The sequence below is a fragment of the Scyliorhinus torazame genome, chromosome 11 (genome assembly GCF_047496885.1).
Source record: "Scyliorhinus torazame isolate Kashiwa2021f chromosome 11, sScyTor2.1, whole genome shotgun sequence".
In the NCBI taxonomy this organism is placed as follows: domain Eukaryota; kingdom Metazoa; phylum Chordata; class Chondrichthyes; order Carcharhiniformes; family Scyliorhinidae; genus Scyliorhinus; species Scyliorhinus torazame.
The window spans coordinates 210,261,559-210,274,309 of record NC_092717.1 but is presented as its reverse complement, the minus strand read 5'-3'; the positions used below and the strand labels follow the sequence as shown (position 1 = coordinate 210,274,309).

Genomic DNA, 12,751 nt, shown 5'->3' with positions numbered 1-12,751 from the left:
GCATCGTTTTAAAACACTGACAGATATTCACCATGCCAACCACATCACCCAAACACGTTGCGCCACCCTCACTTCCTGCTCTCTTGCAGGACAAGCTGGTTCATAAACGAACACAGCAGCACTTAATCAGTGGGAGATAGACAAGGTTGTATGTCCTCCAGCAACCTCACGGAGGAGATGGTGCTCTCCATCATTGGAATGAGCCTGACTGCGGTCATGACCAGCACCAGGGCTGACACCATCAAATGTGATGGAATATTCATACCTAATCCTCCTTTTCCCTCAACTGAAAATCTTTTCTAATTTACCAGCTTGAGATGGTGGAAGCTTGCGCCTCCTTTTGTCCACCGCTTCAACCCACTTCAACACGAGCCCTGTGCCTTTCTCCTTTTCAGATGCCTGACAAAATATGGTGGAAGAACAAGAAGATGAGGAAAAAGAAGGGACAGATGAAGAAGACACCGTCACTTGCTGTCACGCTCACAGCCAGCTCTGTACTGTCACTGCACGTTTGTTGGAGGATAGTTTTGAGTCAGGATATGCAATGTAGTGAGACACCGGGAATGAGTGACCTGTAGACAGGGCAAGGGTAGTGCAAATGCCAGTCCACCGGTGGTAAGGTCACACACGCGTTCCACTGAAGAGGACTCAGGTGAGGAATTTGATGTGGCCACCGACAGAAGAAGGCTGATGGGTATTCACAGTGAAAATACTCAGTGCATTGGCAGACCTATCAGAAAGGCTGCAGTCAATGTGAAGGAGCATGGTGGAGTCTGGAACTAACATGGCACAGGGCTTTGCGCAGAGCTTGGACTCCATCTTCTCCAATGTGGAAGTGATGGCCAACTGCATAATGGCAATCGGAGACCAAACTATGATGCCGCAGCTGATGGCAGTCGTGTCGGCTTCTACTGCAGCAGAAGCCACTCAACACTGGGGTACTGCAGTGGTAGCTCAGATTCATGTCATGCAAGTTCAGCTTTCTGCCATCATAGTTGTGAGTCACAGCAGTCCAACAATCTCTCTTCTAACACATTAGTAAGATTGCTGCAACACCCATCCCAGATAGTGACAGTGGCAGGGTAGAGCACGAACTTGGTCTACTCTCAGGATGACAGTAATTATCCTCCCACCGTTCTTCAAGTTCCCTTGCTGTCAGCCAGCCCAGGCCACCGCCACCAAAATGTTGCAGTCTGAAGCCAGGCCTTCTAGAGTTAGTTGAGGACCTGCTGCCTGGCCATCTGCAGTCTATCCCATTGAAAGCCAGTCATTCTGCAGCCACTGGGTTTCAGTGTGTTGGAGCACCAGAGCAGACAAAGGCACATGGAAGTCAAAACACTAAAGGAATTCACAAGGGTGATTAGTTGACATTTGTGTGCAATAGACTGTACTTTGATTTATAAATTTGGTTTGGAATGATTCTTTTTTAATGGCTTTTAATTTTGCATTATGACCAAGCAGAAACTGTAATATACAATAACAAAGGAAGGTAAGGTGTAGAATTTTTGGCGAATGGGAAACTTTTGTGTTTACTGGGAATACCGTTGGGTATGTTGATTGTGTTCATTCTTGCCATGTAGGGGCTGTGCCGGTTGCGTTCTCCCCTCCTACATACTCCTCTTCCTTCTCTTCACCTACTCGCTGTATCAGTGGTGGCAAAGCCTTTATGATATTGTCAAGCATGTTGAGCACCACAAATCATAGAATTTACAGTGTAGAAGGAGGCCATTCAGTCCATCGAGTCTGCACTGGCCCTTACAAAGAGCACCCTACTCAAGCCCTATCTACCCTCTCCCCATAATCCAGTAACCCTCATTTAACCTTTTTGGACACTAAGGGCAATTTAGCATGGCCAATCCACCTAACCCGCGTATCTTTGGACTGTGGGAGGAAACCGGAGTACACGGGGGAAACCCACGTAGACACTGGGAGAACGTGCAGATTCCACACAGACAGTGACCCAGCCGGGAATCGAACCTGGGAAGCAACTATGCTAACCACTATGCTACCATGCTGCCTTGTCACACGCTCTGTCAAATACTGCAGGTCTCCTCCAGACTGGTCCACACAGCAGAAAATTTTGTTCAATCATGCTATTGGTCAAGTGTATCAGCATATCCTTAATTATATGGATGCTACCTGTGTGTAAGTGGGTTGTGCAGTAGAGTGTCTTGTCATCAAAAGGTAGTCCTGTAATAACCCTAATGTCAGTCATGGTGGTTAAAAGGTACATAGTGGAGTTAACTCCCTTAGAATAAAGTAATTATGGGGTGGCAGTGTTTAGCACCGCTGCCTTACTGCACCAGGGACCCAGGTTCAATTCCTGCCTTGGGCGACTGTGTAGAGTTTGCACATTCTCCCCCTGCCGTGGGTTTCCTTTGGGTGCTCTGGTTCCTCACACAGTCCAAAGATGTGCAGGTTAGATGGATTGGTCATGGTAAATTGCCCCTTAGTTGTGGTGATAGGGTGAGGGGAGTGGGCCTAGGTAGCATGTTCTTTCAGAGGTTTGGTGAAGACATGATCGGCCAAATGATCTCCTATGGATTCTGTGAAATGCTGCCAGAAGAGCAGACACTGGTTTGCATGATATATTGAGGAAGTTGAATTCCTTTTGGTTCCAGTATATTTTGTGTGCAGCCTGTAAACCACCATGCATCCTGCACTGGGGGAAGCTAACAATCCTGATGACATATGCTCACTCTGCCTGCTAGTATCTGGAAGGAGAGAATGGGATCTCTTCAGAGCCTCAGTGGCTTCCATTAACTGGGCACCATTGCAAATATCACGTGCAAGGAGACAGGTGTGCAAATTTCTTGGCGTCAGTCAACTTGACAGCATTGTCATCTTCACCCTGCTCTGAGGCTGCAGCAGGTGACCAAATTCAATGAGGATGTTGTTAGTGAAGCAGAAATGCCTGATACACATTCGCCCATTTTGAGAATAAGTGCCGTGGCATACTCGGAACGTGGAGTGTTCCCCACTGCAGAGACTGGTGGGAAAACACGGCAAATCTCGCAGCCCCGACCTCATTAATTATACATCCAGGTGTCTTAGGCTGTATTCACTGGTGGGGCAAACCAGATGGTTCGGAATCCACAATCGTATCCAGGCTTCATAATGAAAATTTGTCCAATATCACTGACTCTTGGAGACCGGAATATGGACCATCTAAGAATGAAGATGGATCTCCAGAAACATTCTGAGGCTAGAAGATGGATCCTCTCCAGGACAACTGATCTGGAAGGTCTACCTGCAGATGATCCCCGCTCCACTGCTGTGGTGGTCCGGGGATGCGAGCAACCTCCATCCTAACTGCGGAGCCAGCCCTCGGTATTGTTCAGGTGAGTCCCGACATCTGCATGGCAAGCGTGTTGCGTGCCAGGGTGATTTCCTACCGGCATCGCGGAGAATCTAGTGTTTTTGGGGCGGGGGGGGTTGTCGGAAGCGATGGGCCTTCATTTGCATCCTGTTAATGGATTACACTGGCCGATGGCTGGTTTTCTGACAGAAGATCCTGCTATGAATTCACTTTGGCAGGAACTGATTTCTGTGCCGCCTGCCATATTCTCACCCTATGCCCACCTTTGAACCCAGGGCAGGGGCATGGGAGAAGTCTGCCCACTGTTCATCACTGAGGTTCCAGGAGGAGAATTGGAACACAAGAAATAGGAGCAAGAGTAGATCACATGGCCCCCCCTCTCCCTGTGGAGCCTGCTCCACCATTCACGATGATCATGAACTTCGACTCAGCTTTCCTGCGTTCCCCATGTACCTTGATCTCCAAGAGACCAACAGTCTGTCTATCTCAAGCCTTAAATATATTCAATGATGGAGCTTGCCCTAGAGAATTCCAAAGATTCACAATCCTTTGAGTGAAGTATTTATTATTATTATTACCTTATTATTATCTCACTGATCAGTGCCTTATCTTGGAACTGTGGCCTTGTGTTTGAGATTGTCCAACCCATAGAAACAGTCTCTCAGCATCCTTTCAAGCCCCTTCAGAAACCTGTATATTTTTATGAGATTGTCTCTCATTCTTCTGAACTCCACAGAGAATATTGGCGGAGAGCCCGTCTGCTCCTCCTCCACCCTCTTCCAGCTGTTTGTCCATCTCTACGTCCCATTTCCTTATTCTCCCTGTCATACTGCAGGCCAAGGGGTGATGCATCTACTGCATCCATGTCTGGGTGTCAAGTTTTCACAGAATCCTTGAAGTCAGATATACCCCGTCAGCTCATGTCATATCACTCTCTCTCCTCGAGATCAGCAAATGCGTCTACAAACTCAGCAATGGCCAGTAAAAATCATTCAGCAATGAACCCGAATGTCATTTGATCATCCACTTAAATAGAGCTGGTGGTGAGGGTCCTTCCTGTTGCTGAATGATTGTTGAACTGTATGTGGTTAAGGGAGGGCTTTAGTTGGAGTGTTGAGCTACAAAATGTCTGCACTGGTGCCAAATCTGTATTCCATACTGATTTGCAACATCCCTTTACTCTACACACTTCCGGTGGACTCTCCCTGCATGCATGCTAACAGCCTCACTAAAATGACACCTGACTCTGTTAGCACCAGCAATGTCTGCGCACTAACTGAGAAAGTCATTTTGGAGGCAAAATGTCACTTGTAGTGTCATAAGCAGGAGCTCTATAAAGCCAAATTTTATTGCCAGTAACTCCTGAAAGCCATTTTCTCTAATTTGTTCGTTCATTTGTTTATTCATTAATTCATCCATTCATTCTTGTTGTTCATACAAAGATTTAAAAATAAGCAGAAATAGGCAGGAGCAGAGGATATACACAATGAGAAATTGGGTTCATTAATGTTTGTTCTCTGTGGCACTATGATTGCTGTTAGAGGTTCACATTGATGCCTGTGGTACAATGCAATCTTGCAGGGTGAAATGTATCAGATGCCAACATTAGCACGTGGATAGAGAATGCCTGCTGCTAGTTTGAGGAGCAGCTGGATCCTGACTTCAGGCAGCATTGAATGTTTTGATGCCAGGCGTGCCACTTTGGAGCTCAATGCTACAGCGAACATCCTCTCTTAACCTTACATGACTGAAAACCTGTTCTTCAGTAGGAATGAGAGCCACCCACCCCCAGTGCCACTTAGTGAGGAGTTGTTAGTTGCCAATAGTTGATGGTTGAGAACTGGCTGCGGCAACAATTCAAAAAGTTTTTGATGTAGCTGTTTACATTTGCAGCGGTTTTCAGGGAGTAGGTATGGAGATGCTGAAGTACTTTTTGCTGACTTTTGCACAACTAGGTGCTCCCAGACATGAGTGCCTTAATGGTACAACATGAATTGAAGAATGGACAGGCCCAATGTAGAGCAGGGAAGAGCAGGGATCTGAGCAAGAAGCCATATCTAGGGTGGTCAGGAGGCAATTCTCCTATCTAAACCTCAGCAAGGAACAACGTTTGAGATCACTTTCATATGCCATCCACTGTATGGCAAGTAGCTGAAGAGTGGGAGCATGTGAAGTAGGATGGAGAAGAGGAAGGGAGAAGGAAACCAAGACTGTTGTTTTCTTTCTGGGTTGTCGATGAAGAACTCAACGAAGACTGAGCCCATTGACCGCAATCCCAATTCTCCATTCGGCACCTCAACTTCGTTGTCACTGGCCATCAAGAATCCACAAAAATTAAAGTAATCACAAAATACACATTCCAATTGAAATTTCTCAATCAAATCATGCCATATTTCACTCGGAAGTCAACTAAACTGTTCTCCTAATGCCTGTCACCCAGCTGCCTTTGCCTAGTCTAATGTAGTTGCTACTCCAGTGGCTGCAGCATGACTGGTGAAAGGCTGCTGGGTTTCACTGGAGGAGATGTCAATTGGCTGTGGAGAATGAGCTGAAACAATTCTGGCCTCAGAAGGCCCAGTTGTGCCCTGAACTATCTTGGCATGGGTGGCAGCGATTTGCTAATTGGCTGAAGAGCAGCAACAAGGGAACTAGCAGTGCGACAGTGGCCGGAGAACAGATGCTGTCATCCTAAGAGAAGACAGCAGGTTCATGCTCCATGGAGCCGCTCACCCAGGCTCATGCCTCCACAACCCTTGTCTCCTGTTGCCAGGCAGATTGCTGATGGCTGTGACATCCTGCAAGTCTCTTTGAACATGGTATTCCACAGCCACGATGCTAACCGTCTGAACTTGCATGACAAGTTGTCTGAACGCCCACTGCAACTTGTACCTTGCTCTAAGCTCCACGTAAACCTCCATACCAAGTTGGTGCTGGGCTCCTCTGCTCCATGATGTTGACCGCAGGCTCCTGACGCTCCAGTCATATTTGTTGTGTGCTCCATCAAAGTGCTCATCTGAATCCTTTGCACTGGTACACACGTGTGACCTCGCCTTCCAGCCCTGTGTCTCACTGTACGCAAATGCCACCTCAAATTGATCCTTTAAGCAATGCAATGTTGGTGGCTGCGTGTGTGAAATCAAGTAATGGCACTGTCTCTTATCATCACCGTCATGTTTGTGTTTTTGCACTGCCTGGTCAGATTGGAACTCTTGGTGATCTGAAAGAAAGAAAAAGCACAAGAATAGGGCTGTGGTGAGTTGTGTGTGGTTGGGGAAATAAGAGGTGCACACTTATACAATCTACAGTTTTTAAATCTTGAGAGGCATATGGGTTGCGAGAGGTAGGATTAGCTATCAGGAATGTCATCATCTTTGATACAAATGTCCCAACACTGGCCGCACCCTCACAATTGGTGTACCAATAATAACCAGCTCTGCTTAATACCCATGCAGCCACACCTATCCATCCTGAAATAGCTCCTGATGCCTTTGATTGTGTGTCAAATTGTTCTTCAGTAGAGGGGGATATGTGGCAGTGAGTATGATCCAATGTGTTTGAGTGAAGGTCCTGCCATAGTTGAATAGCTGACAATGTGTGCAAGCTCTGAGATGTGAGTGAGGGGTTTGCAGCAGTGTTAAACATGAAAGGGTGAGGCGATATGTGTGAATGTTGGATATGAATGCTTCTTGATGGAGATTGTTGGTGAGTGAGAAATGGGAGGATGAATTGAGCAGTCAGATGGCATTCACTGATCCTCCTGTGAGGTCATTGAACTTCTTGTAGCACTGCATCCAGGGCCTCAGGCCTGGACTCCTGGCATTGACCACCACACTGCTCTTTGAACTGGCCCCTGCAGATACATCACTTTGTTCCTACTTTCCACTTCCTCCACCAAGGATATCAGGGCAGCTTCGGAAAATTTTGCATGTCGCACTTTCCCATGTTGTGTCATTCATCATGGTTTCCCAGATCAAATTCACTTCCTACATCACTGGCAACAACTGTACCAGTCACACTGTTCATCCCCTTTCAGAGGTGTAGAACAGTGGTGCGAGAAAACTATGATTCTGGAGCCCTTGTGTGCAGCCCATGTACATCATGGTCAGTGCAGGCTACGTGGCACAGTCATTCAAGTAAGCAAGCAGCACAATTTGCTGTTTTTTAACTTTGAGACGTCAGTTAAATGAGCATCCTAATCCGTGTGTTAGTTTTCTGCGGCTATCCAATCCAGCTGGTCTGAACAGCCTGGTTTCCTCAGAGGCAAACTTAGTGGATCTAACAGGGGGTCAGAATTTGGGACTGAGGACAGGATTTTATGGTCCCCTGCAGGCAGAGGTGCAAGATATTCTCTGGTTGGCTCTCCTGCTGCCTGACTGCACACACTGCCCCCACCCCTAGCCTACCCTTAAAAGCCCCTCCTGATCTCACCGTGATTTTATGACCAAACTAAGGGCCACTTCTCAACCTGGCCACAAATTTCCAGTCGGCGGAGGAAGGTCGGTGACTGATGGGAAGCCTACTAGGGTAACTTGCTCAGCAGTCAGACCTTAGGTGGACACCCTTTTATGGTCAGGTTCACCCCGCTCAACTGAGCTGACCCTCCCCAGCCCCCCACCCCTCCTGCCCTAATCGCACCAGAGTCCCCAAACCTTCCTTTCCATCTGACATGCCTATTTATTTTCAGGGACTGAATGAAGTCCCAGTAAGGGCCACCACTCCTGTTGGCACTGCCAGATCCAGAGACATGTCAGCCAGTCCGATGACCAGCAGCTCCTGGTGGCAGGGCTTCCTTCCCAGGTGGGAGCAGAAGGCCTGTTTCCAGCTACTTAATATTCCTCAGATTGGGGGTGAGCTCCCCGCCGAAGTTTTTTGTGATAGGGCGGGAAACTCTGCCACATGTTAAGTTCTTCCCTTGGAGAAGACATGCAATTACTGCGCCACTTTTATCTTCTGCCCTAAGTGCCACCGGAAGCGAGAGAACGTGTAAGAACCGCCTCTCCCAGCAAAGATACAACAATATAAATGATGAATTTAGATCAGGATCATAGGAACAAGAGAAAACCATTCTGCCCCTTGAGCCCATTCTGCCTTTCAGTTAGGCCATGGCTGATCATTACCTCAAATCGATTTACCTGCCTTTGTTTGATACCCTGACTTTATAAAGAATCTTTCCCCCTCAGCCTTGAAAATTTCAGGTGAGCCACCATTCCTTGCCTCTTGGCGAGTGAATTCCAGATTTCCACAGTCCTTTTATGAAATGCGTAAGCAATTTCCTTCTGTGTGCTCCTAATACTTGTATTGACATTCCATTACAGTAAAATTTACATCATTTTTGAAAGGTTCCAGGTTCTCTTCTCATTGGTATCCTTTTTATCTCTAGTTTGAAACTGTTACATGCTGGTACTGTTTTAAGAGCAATCACACTTAAAATGCAGCAGCTCTGCCCTCACAGGAGATATTGGGTTGAATGTTATGAGGCAGTGGATGAATGCCCCCCCCCCCCACCCCCTACATAAACAATGGCAACATGGGGCCAACCTGCTCAATACCAGCCTATCCGGCAGCCGTTAAGCATCTCGGGTGGGATAAGCAGGGCCAGTGTGGGAGTGCTATCGCCTCACAGGGGAGGAGGTCCCACCCTCCGGAGCTGTTGGCCAGTCCAATTGGCCGGCAGCTCCATCAGTCCCAGCAAGAGTATATGAATGAGTGTTGCCAGGCTGCAACAAGGCATCAGAAGAAGGCCCATGGATCCCCAGAAACATGTAAGTCTGGGGTCTTGGGCAGTTTAGGGAGGGGGTAGATGAGGGTGGTGGGGTCAAGGCAGCAGGCAGGTTGGAAGTAAGAGAGGGTTGCCCCCTGAACTGCAAAGGGCAGCCCCCCAAACATAAAACTCTTCCTTCGTTCCAGCCTTTTGAACCCAACTACCTATCAATCATTGGCATGGAGAGCATATTATGAGGGTCAATTGAGTTGGCAACAAGCCAAATTGAGCCTTGACTATCTATTTAAAAGGCTGGCACCCAAGTGGCACTGCAAGGTTCTCGGGTGGCACCAGCAGTGCCAGGGCACCACCCTGCCCAAACGGCATGCAGCTGGGGGCCTCCGATCACATTGGGACACCCAAGAGTGCCGTTCCGTCTGGTCCCCGTTTGTGGGGACCAGTGCTGGACGTCATTTGCTGGAGGTCCCCGAGGGAAAGTGATATAATTCCAAAGCCACAGGTACCTTGGGAATCTGCACTTTAGAATATGGCTTACTGCCTCGCTCTAATATGCAGATTTGCCAAAAACTGATGCGGGATCCCCCTTGTAACGTCTCGCGAGATTATGTTGAATCTCGTGAGGCGTTGCGAGCAGAATATATCCTGGGAGCGGGGTGTCTCAGCTTTCATCTGCAACGCTGCACTGCTGTGAGCTGCTTTTCCAGCACAGCGTGGCAGGAGGATCGCGCCCTAAGTGCCATTTTGGGCCAGTTTGGTGGGTGTATCCTGCCGGCATTTTGGGTGAGAGCCACACCGCTATTCAACCACACTTATGATGCGATTTTAGAAGAAGACGAATCCCATTAAGTGCCTGGAACAACCTCGCTATCAAACGGGACTCTTATTTTTTCAGACCTCGGTGGGAAAGTCCCTCACCGAGGTCGCACTTGGCTTCATTTCCTGCACTGAGGAGCTCCGTTCTTGACACGTGCACAACCATTACATTTTGCCTTCAGTCATTTTTGGGGGCTTGGGGAGTTTCTCCCGGTTCAAACCCACCTTCAAAAAGTTTTCAACATTGAGGAGTTGAACTCACTGGTGAGACTGGCTTCTCAGAGGTAGGGGTGCCCTGATCTCTAAATAAGCTTGAGGGTCCCCTACACCCACACCCATGGGCAATGTCACTCCCCCAGTACACATGGGCATTACCCGCCCCCCCCCCCCCCGACCCCTGACGCGCCTATGTGAGGTCGTCCCACTATGGGGTCATTGAGGGCCCCCTCCCTTTTCAGGCCTCCTCACCTCCCTTTTTGGCCCGCACTCTCAGGACCCCCACCCTTCACGCCCCCACACACTTCCTACATCCCCTCATCCCGTTTCATGGGCATGACCCGCCCCAATCAGGCCAAGGCAGTGTCACCTTGGCACCCTGATACTGCCGCCCAGGCACACTGGCAGTGTCCCTGCCAGCCTGGCAGTGTCAGTCATCCAGGCTCCTTGGCAGTGCCAAGGTGCCAAAGGGAGAGCCGGGGGGGCCACCCGGCCCTTCCCAACCCCCTGGGGTCTCCGAAAGCCTGGGAGAGCCCCCAATGCCAATAGTCCTGGTCCACGTTTGAGTGGACCTGTACTAAATGGCACCTGATTTAGGCGTCGCTGGCGAGACTGTTAGTTTCCAGGAGAATAGGGTGCAAGCATATTTAAATGAGCTATACGGATCCAGATCCAGATTGTGATATCTCGCAAGGTTTGAATTAAGCTCGCAAAACATTTCAAGCGTCGAGAATCTTGCAAGAGGCCTCTCACGAGATTCAGAGGCCTCTTGTACCACCAAGTTGGCCGCGAAGTGACCGTTAAATAGTACCCAGAATCTTTAAAGTGCAGAAAGATATTTAGCCCATCGTGTCTGCACAGGCTCTCTGAAAGAGCATTCCAGCGAGTCCCACTCCACTGTCTTATCCCAGTAAATGGCACAATCTTTCTTTTCAGATAGTAAATACGATTCTGTTTTGAGTACCTCAATCGAACCTACCACCACCACACTCTCAGGAAACTCATTGCAGACTCCAATCACCCTCTGGGTGAAAAGGATTTTCCTCACATCACGTTTACTCCTTTTGCCAACTATTTTAAATCTGGGCCCTCAGTTCATTATGCTCTGTTAAGTGAGAACAGTTTCTCACAATTTACCCTGCCCCGTTCTCTCTGGATTTTTCTTCTTCAGTCAGGCTTCTTTTCTCCAAGGAAAACATTCCCAACCTCTCCAATCTATCCTCATAGCTGCAGCTCTTTATCCGTGGAATCATTCTTGTGATCTCTGCTGTACTTTCTCCAATGACTTCACATCCTTTCTCAAATATGAACTGGATGCAGTGCTCCAGGTGAGGTCCACATAGTATTCACTGCCCCTATTAATAAAGACCATAAGGGCTGCTTCAGGATGGCAGGAAGAAGTGAGTCTCAAGTTGGCAGAAGCCTGGCAGGTTGGCCTGCTCGGGACTCAGGCAGGAAAGGGCCTCTCCTGGCTCCCCAGGTGGCTCCTCCAAATCAGGTCTTTGGAACCCATCCCCGCTCTTCTCATCCACCAACCCCCTGCTTCACCTCCTCGCCTGTGCATCATGCCCTGTCCCTTGCCCCCAAAGGAGCCCCAGTGCTTACCTTCCATGTAGATCCCGACTCCTCTCCACTGGGAGTGGATGTAATCGGAGCAGCGGCCATTACTGCTGGTGGCGCTACTGGGACTGAGGGTGTGGTAGGGGGGGGTGGGGGTGGGTGGGGGGGGGGGGGGTGCTGCTCCCAGGCAATCAGAGGCAGAGGTCCTGCTACAAATCCAACCAACACTCAGGGCATCAGTTGACTGCGGGGAAAACATCTGGGGTGGGGGCGCGTTCCCCAGCGACGTTTCCATTGGCAGAGAAGGACACACCGCTATCGAAAAAGTTCTTCTCCATATGTTTTACCATTCAACATTTCTGACCCGGTCACACAGGCATCGAGGGGACTGAGAGGAATCAGCGTGTCTTGTAACTTAAGGTCACCAAATGTGTCTAAATCAAGTGTGAAAATGACTGAACCAATAAGAATGGCTTCCCATTGAAATTAGCTCACATTGTTGCCCTCAGTAACTCTGTCAAGCTTATTTCTTTGTCAGCACCAGCGGTACTCACTATTTAAACAAAATAGTTTTGCTGAAATGACGAAAATGCCTTTGATTCTGTGGAACGTAGAGGATATAGTTACATTTCAAGAAGTAAACACTGATGGTGAGATTGCATCTTGAAAGGCCTCTCCTTCATCATCTTTACCTTGCACATGTTTAAGTTTGGCTGTTAATTCAGCTGCATTAAGCATCAGCTGTTTACCATGGGTCTTGAACTCCTCTTTATCTGATCTTATTTTTCTTCTGTCACTAATATTTTCATTTGACCAGGAATTCTTGTCTCACTTCGCAGGTTCAGGATGCGGTGAAGTGTAGAGTTGTAGATCGACAAGAGGAGGGGAATGGAGACTCTGGGGGATCATTTCAAAACGGACATGCACAATTAATGGTATGGACCTGCTGTGCTTAAAAGAAAAAATATCATGCATGTGTTGAATGCTTACTCAACCTTTCTTGAATGATTGCTTGTGCGAAATATTATAACGAGTTCTGCCGTACTGGCTGAGGATTCTTTCAATCTAATGTTTATGCTTCTCCCAGGAGATAACACGGCAGCTGCTGGGTGGAGTGTATT

The 12,751-nt window shown here is 48.3% G+C and overlaps 1 protein-coding gene across 12 annotated transcripts in view; it reads left to right on the top strand.

The window, feature by feature from the left end:
* adgrb1a (adhesion G protein-coupled receptor B1a) overlaps positions 1–12,751 on the top strand; it is an 888,347-nt gene that overhangs the window by 791,482 nt on the left and 84,114 nt on the right. For all 12 annotated transcript variants that reach the window (XM_072468272.1, XM_072468276.1, XM_072468275.1 and 9 more), the window contains one exon: positions 12,470–12,565. In XM_072468272.1, the coding sequence (XP_072324373.1) occupies positions 12,470–12,565 (96 nt within the window). The remainder of the gene's footprint in view (positions 1–12,469; positions 12,566–12,751) is intronic.